The sequence below is a fragment of the Choloepus didactylus genome, chromosome 21 (assembly GCF_015220235.1).
Source record: "Choloepus didactylus isolate mChoDid1 chromosome 21, mChoDid1.pri, whole genome shotgun sequence".
Classification (NCBI taxonomy): Eukaryota; Metazoa; Chordata; class Mammalia; order Pilosa; family Megalonychidae; genus Choloepus; species Choloepus didactylus.
In genome coordinates this window covers 7,655,154-7,671,708 of record NC_051327.1, presented here as the reverse complement: position 1 = coordinate 7,671,708, position 16,555 = coordinate 7,655,154, and the positions used below count along the sequence as shown (strand labels likewise).

The 16,555-nt window shown below is 36.2% G+C and overlaps 2 protein-coding genes across 2 annotated transcripts; both read left to right on the top strand.

The window, feature by feature from the left end:
* Positions 1-4,150: 4,150 nt before the first annotated feature.
* LOC119518076 (olfactory receptor 1052-like) lies at positions 4,151-5,089 on the top strand. The gene has a single exon (XM_037815153.1). The coding sequence runs from the start codon at positions 4,151-4,153 to the stop codon at positions 5,087-5,089; it is 939 nt and encodes a 312-aa protein (XP_037671081.1).
* A 6,597-nt stretch (positions 5,090-11,686) lies between these two features.
* Positions 11,687-12,025, top strand: LOC119518265 (transmembrane protein 230-like). Its single transcript, XM_037815354.1, has one exon. It carries the CDS (start codon positions 11,702-11,704, stop codon positions 12,023-12,025), a length of 324 nt encoding a protein of 107 aa, XP_037671282.1. The 5' UTR covers positions 11,687-11,701.
* The last annotated feature ends 4,530 nt before the right edge of the window (positions 12,026-16,555 follow it).

The window sequence follows — 16,555 nt, the reverse complement described above, 5'->3', positions numbered from 1 at the left end:
ATCTCAAGGTACTCTTCTCATTTTGGGTGGAAGGGCAATATTTACATAATGCCTAGATACAATATTGTCTTTTGTGCATGTGCATTCTATAGAGTTTAGTAGTTAGTTTAAATAGTGACTTAAATTTACTTGCGCATTTACAGACAATTCTTTAAAAATTGAATATATGATCATTGTAATGTATTTTAGCTCTATTATAAGGAAAATCTTCCCATTCTTAAATAATAATAGTGTTTGACAATCATTTAGACCTAATTTTGTTTTGTGATTCCAATGATAATATTTTAAAAATCATGTTCTACTTTCCTTGGGTTATTCACTCTATCCAGTCTACAAAACTGGTGTATGTTTGTGAACTCATGATTTCCAGTGTTCACATTATTATTTGATAGAAGCTGTTACTTCTTACTACAATGCTCCTGTGCCTGAATAAAATATCCTTCACATTTGTATACATTGTTTTTAATTACACTATCTAAACTCTAGATTTGGCTCTTACAGTATGCAAGAGTTTGTGCTGTTATTGATAGTGCTTTTTCCCCTATTTTAAAAATATGTAATTGTTAATTTTTATGGGTTTTGAGTGTTTTTAAATTTTTTTTCTTTTTTTCCTATAAAGAGTTTTTAATCACAAACCATCCATTGTATACTGTTTTAAAGTGAATGTGCATGTATATATTTACAAATTCTTATAACTATGAATTGATATATGGCACATAATATTTCAAAATAATTTAATCAGATACACATATATTTGCATATAATATTTTATAATAGCATGAACCAATGCATGAACTATAATATTTACACATGCCATTTTATATCAGATTAATTTATAAATATAATGTTAGCAAAGTGTTATTTTGTGGACAAAGCTCCATGAGAGCCTATCCTGAGCTATTTCAGTTTTGGTTAACAATTATTGTCCCACATTATGGAGGGGCCATAATTTTTACAATCATTAATTCTTTTGATAGGCATTTGGCTGAGTTCCCTATTTCATTTTAATGAAATTGCTTTTAATGTTCTAATTTCCCTCATCACCATCCTTTTTTCCAACCTGTTTCTCTACTACTGTTATTTGTATTTCTGTCATGTTACTTTGGAACCATAAGTCAAAAATAAATTACTGTGATGGAATTTCATTTTTTAAAAACATTCTTATTTTGGTATGTATTGATGAGTTCAGCAGACAGAGAAAATCACTAGAAATATTACTTCTGGCCATACTCCTATGAAACTGTTAAATCAGTTGTAAAAATACTGTCCTTTGATTATAGTGTCAAAATCCACAGGGATTCAGGAAATCTAAGAAGTGGCAACACAACAAGTAAAGAAAATGAGATAAGATTTTCCTGAACTATTTTTTCTTAAAAACACCTTCCCCTTCATTTATTAGCCATGCATATAAGGAAATAATTGGCAGGGCCCAGAGGGCAGAATGTCTGGCTAGTGGTCCTGATGTCCTTTGACTTGCTGAGCATCAAGGTGGACCTAAGTTGGTGGCAAGTACATGACAGAAACTGGATGAAATATAAGAACAAGCATACAGCAGAGGGATTGAGGACATGGTTTCTGGAACCAGACTGCTTGGGTTTGAATCCCAACCTATCTATGTATCTCTCACTGCCTTGGCTTCCTTAGGACTAATGCTGATAATAATTATATTTAATAGCATGGGTTCTTAACAAGAAAAATGATAACATTCAGTGCATATAAGTCATTAGTACGGACAAGGACTTTATAGAGCATTTTATTCTCATTGCCTCCAGCTATGACTTGCTTTTCTGAAATTAGAAAATGAATTTACATTGTTGATGCCAAAATGATCTTGTTAGTACTTTATATTGCTTGGTACCATGACCTCTTAATACTCATCTTTCCTATCTTTCTTTTAGATTTTTTAAAATCTACTTATTACATTTATGACTTTAATTTATTCTTCAGTGCCCGCAATCAAAGTATGTTATGCAGTTGAAAAGCATATAGCCTCATTGCTTCAACATTTAGAACATGTTTCCTTTTCCCTGTGAACTTGGTGCTCTCCCTTCTTCCTCTTCTCTTCCAAATGAGCACTGTTTCTCTGTGCTCTGATGTTGAGACATATCCACCAGTTCATATATCCACAGTTTGAAACCTTATGCCAGTTAAAATGGCAGGAACTATATTTTTTCCTCTATTTCTCTAAAATTAATTAGAAAGGTTATACTAATCCACTAGTGTCTTTGTTCCCTTTTTAGTTTGTTTGTAGATAGGAAAAATATACAGCAAGAAGACCTATCTTGGAAATCAGACCCTCCATGTCCTATTACGCTCCAGTGAGGTTCCCATGGCACTAAGCAGCCCTCCAGAAGAAGAAAACAGTTGCCATTAAGAAACATACACAAATCACAAATGTCCCTTCAGCTCTAAATTATTTTTTTAAGTTAGGCTTATTTCCAGGTTATAAAAACTTTTGATTACCTATTTCCAATGTGATTTACTTGACAGAAAAAAAAAATAAAAAGCAAATGAAAACAAAACAATGCTACTTCAAGCAAATTATTTTCTCTTTTCCTTGGATATAGTTGGACTTGGTTTCACTGTGCTTCACAAGGCCACTGATATAAAATATCCAATTTATAACCTCAATTTGTGAGGGATGAGCCAATACTTACAGGATGAGATTTAGTTTTCATTTAGCAATACCTTAAAGGCTGAATTCCAGGGTTACATAAATTCCAACTACAATAGACATCAAGTTCCATGACAGAGCTCATGTACTCTCTTGAGATTTCTATAATGCCTAACATAGTGCCTTGCTGAGGGCATGTTCACTGAATGGATAAACAGATATGTAATCTCTTCTTTAAAGAGTTATATATGAAAAAGCATATGAGGAAGGTAGACAACAGGAAAAATTTATACACTCATAGAGTTAAAACCCAGGAGGGGTTTTGCATAAACCAGTACATGTTATATAAGGCAGGAATCAGAGTTTGTGGCAATTTATATCCATAAGCCTTTTCTAATAATATCTAGAGAAATCAGAAAAGTGTAAATAGAGGACATTCTCCTTCTCTGGATTTTAGTGAGATACATTGTTGCATTCTTGGCATCCTCTAAAAGTAAGGAGAGAATCAGCAATTGACATTATAAGTAATTACAGAAAACAAAACATTTTCATATAGTTTGTTTTCTTTAAATATCTTATCAGATAATTTCATCATGTATATACACATATTTACTAAATGAATGAAAATAAACATTAATGAATTAATTTATAATATTTAATCATAAATATTGGCTGGATTAGTATTATATCCTGTGAAAAAGTAAATGAAAATAAGTGGCAGTCTGATTGTTTGAAAACAGTATATATCTGATTGATATGATTTTGGTGCCTTATGTTTCTCTGCACTAGGTTTTGGGGTTTATTTGAACATTGATAAAAAAACAAAATGCAAAGCAAAGGTATAAAAAGATGAAAAAGGGAAGGGCTATCAAGTTAAACAGCACTGCTATTTCTTCAACTGGACTTAATAAAAATTAGCATGTGAAAAGATTGCTGTCTCTTTATTCCCTCTTCTCTCTTCCAGATGGCTTAATGGTTGTCCTTCCAAGTGGGGAAAACTGTACAAATATGGGACTAAAATGAATCAGAAGTCTGAAACTTGGCAAGGACGGGAGGTTGCATATTATGGGAGTCAGCACCATGAGCTTAAATGGATATGAAACAATAGAAATAGGTTAGCCACATGATACTGGAAGATTCATTATTGCTGGATGTTACTTAGCCAGTATCCAAGAAAGCAGAGTGTTTCTGTGTGTCACAGAATGAGGCAAAGGTTTGGAAGCAGGTGTATCTGGGTTTGAATGTCAGTTCTACCAATTAATAGTTTTGAGATCTTACAGAGTTTCATTTTTTCCCATTTTTCAGATGTGTAAACCAAGAAATGGAATAAAATAATCCCTAGTTCCACAAGTTTGAGTCTGTATACACAGCACACATATAGCCCACAGCTGAAGTTAATTTATTCTCTTCATCTAACTACAGTTTAAGTCTTAATGATTTGTGACACTGTGGATAATAGCTTATGGAAGAAATCCTAACTTTTTCATGTGACTATCATCCTGTTCTGCAACAAACAAGCTATGTAAAGTTGAATGCATGGGAGGTTGGAATCATACAGGTGTGAAGGAATTCCTTCTGATAGGTTTAACTGAAAATCCTAATTTGCAGATCCCTCTCTTTGTGCTTTTTACTCTTATTTATTTCATCACACTGGTTGGTAACTGGGGGATGATCATCTTAATCTGGTTGAATTCCCAACTTCATACTCCAATGTACTTCTTCCTTAGCAACCTCTCTTTTTGTGACATTTGTTACTCCACTGTCTTTGCTCCTAAGATGTTGGTCAATTTTCTATCAGAATATAAATCTAGCACATTTTCTGGCTGTGTTTTACAGAGTTTCTTTTTTGCAGTGTATGTAACCACAGAGGGCATCCTTCTGTCTATGATGGCTTATGACCGCTATGTGGCAATTGCTAATCCCTTGTTGTATACAGTCATTATGACCCAAAGGGTCTGTATTCAGATGGTCCTTACATCTTACATGGGTGGGCTTGTTAATTCCATGACACACACAATTGGTTTGCTCAAACTAGACTTTTGTGGCCCTAACATTGTAAATCATTATTTCTGTGACATTCCCCCTCTTCTGAGGCTCTCTTGCTCTGATGCTCACACCAATGAGTTGCTGCTTTTGATCTTCTCTGGAGTCATTGCAATGTTCACGTTCATTATCATCATGGTCTCTTATATCTGCATTATCATTGCTATTCAAAGAATCCATTCAGCTGAGGGGAGGTGCAAAGCCTTCTCCACCTGTGCCTCCCACCTGACTGCTGTGACATTCTTCTATGGGTCTGTGACCTTTAGTTACATCCAGCCAAGCTCCCAATATTCCCTGGAACAGGAGAAGGTCTCTGCTGTGTTTTATACACTGGTAATCCCCATGCTGAACCCACTTATTTATAGCCTGAGGAATAAGGATGTGAAAGATGCAGCAAAAAGGACAACATGGTGGAAGAGAACCCTCACTTGACTCAGTTGTGTGTATCATTTTGCTAACCTGCCTTAAACTTGCAAAGATATTGGAGACTTTCCAATATAGTCTCTTAGACAATCTTCTGAAAGAGCTTACAATGTATTTCAAAGAATTGACATTGACAGAAACTAAAAAAAAATACTCTAGCAATAGGGATATATGAAATACATTGGTGTCCCAAAGAAAAGTTGAAATTTCTCTTGGCCTAATATTCTTAGAATACACTATTTTGTTCTAAAAATGCTGTCATTCAAGTACAAATGTGTATCTTCCATTTTGTATTTAAGCTTGCTTATCTAAATGTATACTAGAAAAATAGTCTATAGACAAAAAATAAAAAAACATCATGCACACTTCCATTTAGAACTTTTATTGTGCAGTTACTATGTATTCCAAACCTGAAGAGGTGTAGTTATGGAGCAAAAGCTGTTATAGAAACAAGAAACAGAAGAATATCAGAAATGGGAATGCTTATTTAAAGACAAGAAAACATATGAGTTTGACTCCAGCATGTTATTTTTAAGCAAATGTAGTAGAAAATAAGGCTGAGAAGTTATTTAGGACTACATGTGTGAAGGTCCTTCGATGCCAGAATAGCATGTTTAAAGACTCCATCACTGGGGATGACATCTTAGAAGTCTAAAAGGAATGAAAGTGCTTACTCAAAATTCTAACCTACAGGAAAAGAAATAAAAAATATATAGCTAAAGAAAGAATTATGAACAAACAAAACTGATTGATTCTATTGTTTGCAGAGCATTTAAAAAAAATACCTAATGAAGTTTTAAGTTGAAGGAAATTAACCCAGACAGAAACAGGGAAATGAAGAAAGAATAATACCCACAAGGATAAATATTTGCAAAATAGTAAAAGATATTGACTGATGAAAACAACATCAAAAATGAGTCCCTAAGGGAACAAATGGAGAAGCAAAATATAAGACAGAAAGAGCAAAAAGGTTGCAAGGGAATAAGTGAATTAAACTCTTGTAAATTTCTTCTTCTGTTAAACGTGGTAAAAGTACTGATTTTGAAAAGCCTCTTATAAGTTAAAGATGTATATTGTATTCCTAGAGCAATCAATAAAGTAATCAATCAAAATTTGTAGTTAAAAATGTAATAAAGGAAACAACTTTAATGATATGCCATTGATTACTTCAAGAGTATGCAGAAAGGAAGAAAAAAATTTAGACAGGGAAACATAAATTAAGCAGGGAGATGAAGGTGGTATCTGTAAGTAAGCTATGACAATTACATGCCAAAACTTTTTTCAGATAGATCAGAATTCCTCAACATCAGTATTACTGATATTTTGGACTGGATGATTCTTTGTCATAGGGACTGATCTGTGCAGTGTAGGATGCTTAATAGCAGATGCAGGAAGCACACCTATTTCCATTTTTTAGACAGTAAAAATGTCTCCAGGCACTGTCAAAAATACTGTATAGGGCAAATTGTCTAGGTTGAGAAACACTGGACTAGATTAAGAAAATAAACAACCACCACAAAAGGCATGACTCAAATATATGATGTTTATGACACATAAGGATACAGACAGAAAAAAAATAAATGGAAATTACACCATGCAAATATGCGCTTAAAGGAAGCTATATAACTATATTAATACCAGAAAAATTAAGCATTAAGAGGAAAAAAGAACAGGCCAATAAACATAAAATCATAGCAAAATTGAACTGATTGACATGAATCAAAAAATATGACTACCTACAGAAAACTTATTCTTTCAAATTCACATGGAACATTTGCAAATGTTTGATTATACATTTTCATATAGAACAAATTTCAATAAATGAAGTCCAATAGAGTATATTTTCTTATCACAGTGGAACTAAGCTTGAAATAGACAACAGAAATTCAAGTAATAAATCTCCAAAAGCTTGGAAATTAGGCAACACAGTCATTAAAACAATCCATGCACACATATTAGGAAAGAGAAATCAAAATGCAAATTTTAAAATATTTTGAAGTAAATCAAACTGAAAAATAAATGCAAAATATATAATAAAACTGCAGAAAAATAAGATAGAGAGAGTATAATGGAATGACAGAAATTATTTTTTCTTGGAATATAATTTTGCATGTAGAGAACACAAAAGTATCTTCAAAAGAATGACAAGAGATAACTCAGTTTAGCAAGATCAATATGCAAATATTAAAGTCAGTTCCTATATGGTGGCAGAAAGTAATTGGAAAATAAATTTTTAAATATATCTACTTAACAGCATCAAAACACATCAAATAACTAGAAATAAATCTAACAAAAGGGATATAAGACCTCTAAACTGAAAATTATAAAATATTGGCAGTATAAATTACAGAAGACATAAATAAATAATGATCTATTACACACATGGATATGCAGTTCAATACTGTCAAATATAAATGTGCACAATCTGATCAATAAATTCATTGAAACCGTAATTGAGATCTCTACCATTCTTTTATGCATGTATATGTGTATTTGTTTGTGTGTGCAGAAAATGTCAACATGACCTTATAATTGTATATGCATTTACCTAAAAGAGCCAAGAAAATGTGAAGAATGTGAGCAAAGTTCTATGACTTACTCTACCAAATTTCAAGACTCAATATTCAGCTACAGTAATTAAGAAATTGTGATATTAGTTCAAGGATCAACAAATAAACAAATGAAAAAGAATTGGAAGTCCAGCAGTAGATCCACCCATATACAATCACTTCTTACACAGTAGAGGCACAGATATTCAGATAGGAAAGGCAGTTTTTTCAATAAATGATGCTAGAGCTATTGGATGTACTGTCACAGCCCAAGAGGGCCAACGAGGACAACGAGCATTTTCTGATACATGAACTTTTATTCAGGGCTTACTTACAGGGTGAGAAGTTGTGGAGAGATCATGATGGCTCTTTCAGGCCTGGCAGGCATCACATTCGCAGGGAAGATGACCAAGGGATGCAAAGAGGACACAAAGCCTTTTACAAGGGTTTAAGACAAAGGCCTTCCTAAGGGTGGGGGGAGCATAGACGCAGGAACTGACCTGAGGGCTGGTGCAGGAAGGACTAGAATAGCACTTGAACAATTACATTTTGCTCTTGAGACTAAGAGCCTCTCACCTCCTGCCTGCTTGCATAAAGTTACATTTTAAAGTCAACTTTACCCTTTTCCTCTTTACTGGCTTAGAAAGACAATAGGTTAAACATTTAGCTGCCTGGGTCAGGCAGACTGCTGTGCACCAAAGATCTGCAGGCCTGTTTTTCGCTCAGGCCATGGGTTGCCACATATACATACTGAAAAAATAAATGAAACTTGACTTCCACCTCACACAATACAAAAGACTGACTCAAGATGGATCATAAACCTCAATATTAAAGATGAAAGAATGGTGTCTCTAGACAAACGTGAGACACTTCAAGGTCTTCATGAGCTTGGGTTGTCAAGGGTTTGTTCATTAGGACACACAAATGCTCAATATAAAAGTAGTGGAAGAATTAGTCTTTGCTAAAATTGAGTACTACTGTTCCTTAAGATATACCATTAAAAATATAAAGACAAGCCACTGAATATGGAAGAAAATTCATATTATGTGTATTTGACAAAATACTTATATCTAGAACAACTACAACTCAGTAACCAAAAAAACCAATGTGATGGTTAAAAATGTACAGAATTAGAAGGGGTAGTTTCCAATGGAAGTCATTCAAAAGAGTCAATAAACATATAAAACATGTTCAATGTCTATAATCACACATTCCTGAAACATTTGTGAAAGTGTGACCACCACATTGGAGAACTGTTTGGCATTAAGACAAACATCTGCCTAAATTATGACCAGGACTTCCACCTAAATAGGAATGCATAAATCCACATCAAAATACATGAACAAAATGCTCATGGCATCTTTATTCATAAACTTGAACCAACAAAATTGTTCATTGTTAGGATAATCAATAAATAAACTCTGTTATATTCATATAATGGAAGACTACATAGCATTAAAAAGAAAAAGTAGACATGTAAAACAACATGGGTGAGACTCACTAAAGTTATGCCCAGTTATTCAGGGCAAAGATTTATAGGAAGCAATATATAAAAAGGATATTCATGGCCAAAGGTGTCATACTCTAGAAACATAAGAGTAGCTAATATTTGAAAAAAAATCAATGTAATATTCAATATTTACTGCAAAAATACATAAATTAAGAAAAAATAGATTTTCAGAGCATAAACTAACACATTCAAGATAAAAAACTCTGAAAGCAGTAATAGTTGAGGGCATCTTAAATATTGACAAAGTGAATAAAGCAAACATTATGTGAGTTTCTGAAAATTTTCCCCTGAGCCTAGAATGAAACCAGGATGCCTCCAATCAGAATTTCTATTCAACATTGTGCCAAAGTCCTGAAGAAGGAAATAAATCAATAAAAAAGAAATAAAATGCATTACATTTGAAGTAAGAAAGCAAAATTGTCATTATTTGCATATGATATAATTAAGTATATAGAAATCCAAAGTTTAGGATAAATAAATGACTATAGAAAGGTCACATATATATCAATTCTATTTATAAATAAAAACAAAAATTGAAAATAATATATTAATGAACAATTAAATATCATGAAAATACCAAGACCATTATATTTTAATTTTGAAATAAGGAAGAAACTCCAAAGTCTGAAAATATCAAGATCAAATGATATATGCAGATTCATAGATGAGAGGCTCAATAAGGCAATGATGTCAGTTAAATTTATTTATATATTCAATGAAATCTAATATAAAACCTGACAGTATTTTCTGGGGTGTGGAATGTGCAAAAAAACAAAAAAACAAAAAAACAAAAAAACAGCAATAATAATTCAAACAATATCAAAGTAGAAAGAAATAGAAGTAACTAGTCAAAGACATTGTCCTACATCAATAAATGGTGCCTGGTCAATTTCACATATATAAATAGCATATGTCTTAATGCCTATCACAAACCATACAATGTGTAAAAACAAATTTCAGATATAAGTAGGATAATAAAAATTATAATAAAAATGAGACTAAATTAAATAAATGGACTAAAAATTTCCTAAAGAAGATACAAAAGTGCTGACCATTAAAGGAGAAAGATGATACATTGAACTATATTAATATTAAAAATCAATTTAAGGGATGAAAAGACAAGCCAGAGAGTCAGAGGAAATGTTGTTACTACATACATAACTGCAAAAGGTGCATAACAAAAATGTATATAGAAATCATGCATACCATTAATCAAGACAGACAATGCAATAGAAAATCGTCAAAACACTTGAATAGGCATTTCATAAAATGGACATCAAAATGCCTCCCTGAAACATAAAGCAAAAAGAAAGCAAAGCTTGTCAACTCCATTAGTAATCTGTGAAATGCACAGGAAGATATTATTACAAACTCACCAAAAAAGCTAAAATTAAAAAGATGGAGACTACTGAGTCTTGGTGAAAATGTAGAGCTTTGAGGACTCTCATAAAACACTGATGGAAGTGTTAATTTGAACACTCACTTTGGGAAATAGTAATGACAGTATCTAATAAGGCTGTATGTACAGAATCCAGAATTCTTACAATGTATTTTCTATAATATGGTTTTCAACACTTAAAAGACCTGTAAAGAAAGAATACTCATAGAAAAAGCAACCCAGTAAAATAGTCAATAGAAACTGCCTCTGAGAGGGCCACATATTGGATTTAGTAGAAACAAAATTTCTAAGTAGCTATTATAAATCATATTTCCAAAAATGTAAAATTAAAAAAAATGTATAAATAAAGAAGTACTTGGATTTCTGGTTGACCAAGAGGTTGACATAGGGCCCTCCAGGTTTCTGTACCCACAGAGAATCAATGGACAATTAGCAAAAACTGCAGAGCCATCTTCTTCTGAGCTTTGAGAAAAATTTTAGATGGTTCTAGTAAAATGAAGAATGCTGAATCAAGAATACACACTGTGGCAATCCGTGGCCTGAGCAAAACAGGCCTGCAGATCTTTGATGCACAGCAGTCTGCATGACCTAGGCAGCTAAATGTTTAACCTATTGCCTTTCTAAGCCAGTAAAGAAACAAAGGGTAAATTGACCTTAAAATGTAACTTTATGCAAGCAGGTTTTTTTGTGACTTTAGTGTCACAAAAAAAGCAAAATGTAATGTTCAAGTGCTATTCTAGTCCTTCCTGCACCACCTCCCAGGTCAAAGTAACCTGTTCCTGCATCTAGGCTCCCCCCACCCTTAGGAGGGCCTTTGTCTTAAACCCTTATAAAAGGCCTTCTCCCCTTTTTGCATTGCTCAGTTGTCTTCCCTGTGAATGTGATGCCTGCCCCGCCTGAGAGAGCCATCATGATCTCTCCATGACTTCTCACCCTGTAAGTAAGCCCTGAATAAAAGTTCACGTATCAGAAAATGCATGTTGTCTTCTTTGGCCTCTGGACTGGTATGACCCTCTTGGGCTGTGACACACACCTTGGTGGGCTGGACGGTGGTTAGGTGGGGCATGCCATGCAGCCTTGGAGGCCTTGGCTACCAACCATGGGCAAGCTCTCCACGCATGGGCAGCCTGGTGCAGTGCTCCAACTATAGCTGTCAGCTTGTTATGATGCCATCTCGTACCAACCTGGCTACTGGAATCCCCAGTAGTAAAGTGAAATACTCAAGGCTCTCCAGCACAGACAATGGCTACATTGACCTTCAGTTTAAGAAAAGCCCTTCTAAGATTCCTTATAAGGCCATTGCGCTTGCCATCATGCTGTTTTTGATTGGCACCTTTCTCATTATCATAGGCTCCCTCCTGCTGGCTGGCTACATCAGCAAAGAGGGGGCTGACCGGGCCTTTCCCTTCCTGATCATTGGCACCCTGGTGTTCTTGCTGGGTTTTTACCACCTGCACATCCAAAGGCTACTGAGGTTACTCCTATGATGACATTCTAGACTTTGATGACTAGTACCCATCACAGCCCAGAGAAAAGTCACAGATGGGACTGAGCCCAGCTTTAAGACAATGGGCAAAAACTGGCTATGGGCTAAGGAATTCTGCAGTGTGCAGATGTTTAACAAAACTCTGGCCAGATTTTATGGGTCCATCTGAAAGATGTTAACTGAGCTTACAATTAGCTATCTAGGTAAAAAAATATCTCTATTTTTCATCTCCTGGCCCCGGCAAAAGCTCCTGATGAGTTTCTCCACTTGAATTATATCATGGAAGAATAGCAATGTTAATTGTATAGGGGAGCAGGAAGTTATTCTATAGTGGAAAATGTTACCGCCACCACCCTTTTTAGAGTTGAGTGTTTCTTTTAAATAGTCCTCATTCTCAAATTGTTCTTGTGAAAAATGGAAAAATGTGGTATGTATAATTTCTTATTACTAAGTAATTTATTTTGAAAATTTCTAAGTACCAAGAAAAAACCCAAAAATAAAAGCAGAGGCTTTTTGGAGTTCTGGTGAACATAGAAAGGGGATGGGCAGAGCGCAGGCTGAGAAAATTCACTAAACACCACAACTTCCCAAGAAAAGGGGAGCGTTTGCTCACAGCCATCATCCTGGTGGACAGGGAACACTCCTGCCTGTTGCCGGCCCCATAGCCCAGAGCTGCCACAGACAACACACTGTGATGGAAGTGCTTCCAGTAACATGCACACACCACAAACTCAGGCATCGACATTAGCCTTCCCTGCACCCTCAGCTGGTTGTCCCAGAGTTGGGAAGGTGGAGCAGTGTGAATTAACATGCCCCATTCAGCCATACTTTCGGTAGACTGGGAGCCTCCCTACACAGCCCTGAATCCCAGAACTGCCCTGGGGGGATGGCACTCACCTGTGACATAGCAAGTCATCCCTCAACAGAGGACCTGGGGGTGCACGGCCTGGAAGAGGGACCCACTCGCAAGTCTCAGGGGACATATGGCAATAACAAGGATTTGTGGGTCAGCAGCAGAGACAAACTGTGGCAGTACTGAACTGAAGAATGAGACTATTGCAGCAGCTTTAAAACTCCAGGAACACCAGGGAGATTTGATTGTTAGAGCCCCCCCCCTTCCCTGAACGCCCGGAAACACACCCCATATACAGGGCGGGCAACACCAACTACACACACAAGCTTGGTACACCAACTGGACCTCACAAGACTCACTCCCCCACTCACCACAAAGACAAAGTGGGGGAGAACTGGCTTGAGGGGAACAGGTGGCTCCTGGATGCCACCTGCTGGTTAGAGAAAGTCTACTCCACAAAGCTGTAGATCTGACAAATTAGAGATAAGGATTTCAACTGGTATGTAAATCCTAAAAGAACCCTATCAAGTTAAGAAAATGACAAGAGGCCAAAAACAACAGAAAATTTTAAAGCATATGAAAAAACCAGATGATATGGATAACCCAAGCCCAAGCAACCAAATCAAAAGATCAGATGAGACACAGTACCTGGAACAATTAATCAAAGAACTAAAGATCAATGATGAGACCATGACACAGAATATAAAGGACATCAAGGAGACCCTAGAAGAGCATAAAGAAGACATTGCATGAGTAAATAAAAATTAGATGTTCTTATGGAAATTAAAGAAACTGTTGACAAAAGTAAAAAGATTCTGGATACTCATAGTACAAGAATAGAGGAAGTTGAACAATGAATCAGTGACCTGGAAGATGACAGAATGGAAAATGAAAGAGAAAAAGAAAAAATGGGGAAAAAATTGAAAAAATCATAATGGACATCAGGGATATGTTAGATAATATAAAACATCCAAATATAAGACTCATTGGTGTTCCAGAAGGGGAAGAGAAGGGTAAAGGTCTAGGAAGAGTATTTAAAGAAATTGTTGGGGAAAACTTCCCAAATCTTCTAAACACCATAAATACACAAATCATAAATTCCCAGTGAACCCCAAATAGAATAAATCCAAATAAACCCACTCTGAGACATACTCTGATCACATTGTCAAATACAGAAGAGCAGGTGCAAGTTCTGAAAGCAGCAAGAGAAAAGCAATTCACCACATACAAAGGAAACAGCATAAGACTAAGTAGTGACTACTCAGCAGCCACCATGGAGGTGAGAAGGCAGTGGCATGACATATTTAAATTCTGAGGGAGAAAAATTCCAACCAAGAATACTTTATGCAGCAAAGCTCTCCTTCAAATTTGAGGGAAAGCTTAAATTTTTCACAGAAAGACAAATGCTGAGAGAATTTGCTAACAAGAGACCTGCCCTACTGGAGATACTAAAGAGAGCCCTACAGACAGAGAAACAAAGAAAGGAGAGAGAGACATGGAGAAAGGTTCAGTACTAAAGAGATTCACTATGGGTACATTAAAGGATATTAATAGAGAGAGGGAAAAAATATATATGACAAACATAAACCAAAGGATAAGATGGCTGATTCAAGAAATGCCTTCATGGTTATAACATTGAATATGAATGGATTAAACTCCCCAATTAAAAGATAGAGATTTGCAGAATAGATTAAAAAAAATGAACCAGCAATATGTTGCATACAAGAGACTCATCTTAGACACAGGGACACAAAGAAATTGAAAGTGAAAGGGTAGAAAAAAATATTTCAAGCAAGCTATAGCCAAAAGAAAGCAGGTGCAGCACTATTAATCTCAGATAAAATAGACTTTAAAATGCAAGGATGTTATGAGAGACAAAGAAGGCCACTACATACTAATAAAAGGGGCAATTCAACAAGAAGAAATAACAACCATAAATCTTTATGCACCCAGTCAAGGTGCCACAAAATACATGAAACAAACACTGACAAAACTAAAGGAAGCAAGGGCAGGGCAAGATGGCAGAGCGGTGAGGAGCAGAATTTTGTCTCTCCCCTAGAGCAGCTGGCAATTACCCAAGAACTATATGAAACAGTGTTTTCGGGGTCTCCAGTAACCAGTCACACATTGCACACAAGTTTGGAATTGGAGGAAAAGCTGAGAATGCAGTGAACATTGTAAGCTCCCCAGACCAGGGATCTGGCGGCCCTCCCCACCCAGACCTCACAGGCTGTCTTGCTGCCGGCTCCCTGAAAGGGGGGAAAAAACACCAAAAAACAGCAATCTGCCGAGGGCAAGAAGGGAGGCTCAACCCAGCCTCAACTGCAGAATTAATTAACAAATTAATTAACAAACTTTGGGAGCTGGGGTGCTAAAGAAGGGCTGGGCTCTGAGAAGTGGGGGCACATAAAAGCGGGCACCCTTCCCAGACTCCAGAAAAGCCATTTTTTTTCCCCTACATTTTGTCCCTTCTGGCTTCTCACTGATCCATTATCTTTTTGCATTTCAATAGCCCCTGGCAGAGGTAGAACTTAAGCTGTTGGAGAGTAATTATCAGACAATAGCCCAAAGCATATCTTTAAATGCTCTATTCTGACACTGACAAAACTTCCAGGCTGGGGAAAGACTTTTAAAAGAGACTCTTTTTTTTTTTGTTTTTTCTTTTTCTTGTTTTTCTTTTCTATTTTTTTTTTAATCTAAAAGTAATATATGTGGTTATTTTCTATTGGAAGGCCCAGGTTGAGGGCCTAGGCTGGGCTTGGAGAGACAGAGTACCCACAGTGTCTTTGAGTTCCATATTCACTACAGAAGGTCTCCACCCCCTTCTTTAATTGGCAACTCAGGCTGACCAAGGAATCTACCTGGAGAGGCCCCAAAGAAGAGAGGGGAGAAGGGAATAGTGCCCCTGAGAGACAACTGGAGTTCTGAGGATTGGGAGAGTGGAGGGAGGTCCAGCTCAACTGGCAGTCCTCCTTCTGGGAATTCAGACCCCAGGGGCTGGAATTCAGATTCTGGCTTCAGTCAGCCACACCCCTGACAGGATCAGAGTCACCAGGAGAACTAAAGTCTACATACCTCCTTACACTGGTGGGGGAGCTGCAGGCTGGCCAGCGCCACCTGCTGGACAGGAGAGGGAAAGAACCAATTCTAAAGGCCTCATAGGAGGGTCTCATTCTGAGGAAAACTCCATACCCTCCCAATGAGACCTGGGCCTCACTAGACTGGAAAAATCTGACTAGGGTTGACCATATCTGAGGAGACCCACTCACAAAAAGGTTACATAGAGGCAGAGCAAGAAACAGAAAAAACAAGAGGGGAAAAATTCTGATCAACTAAATAGAACCTAAGTTAGAGGTCGAGAATAAGTTCAACTGAATTACAGAGGCCAGAGAACAAAGCCAACCAACAAGAAAACCACTAGGTAAAAGATAGAAAACAAGCTCCAAAATAAACTAATCAAGAAAATCAGATGCCTAGACAACTTAAGATAACAAGCCATACCAGGAAACATGAAAACATGGACCAGCCAAAGGAACAAACTAATAGCTCAGCTGAGACACAGGAGTGGAGACAACTAATGCTAAATAAATTTGATGAAATGAAGAAAGATATATTAAAAGAGCTGAAGGATATAAAGAAGACACTGGCTGACCATAAAGAAGAATTCATAAACTTAAA

Bases quoted from the DNA above. Each gene is read 5' to 3' on its own strand.
- LOC119518076 (XM_037815153.1), top strand. From the start codon at position 4,151: ATGGGAGGTTGGAATCATACAGGTGTGAAGGAATTCCTTCTGATAGGT.
- LOC119518265 (XM_037815354.1), top strand. From the start codon at position 11,702: ATGATGCCATCTCGTACCAACCTGGCTACTGGAATCCCCAGTAGTAAA.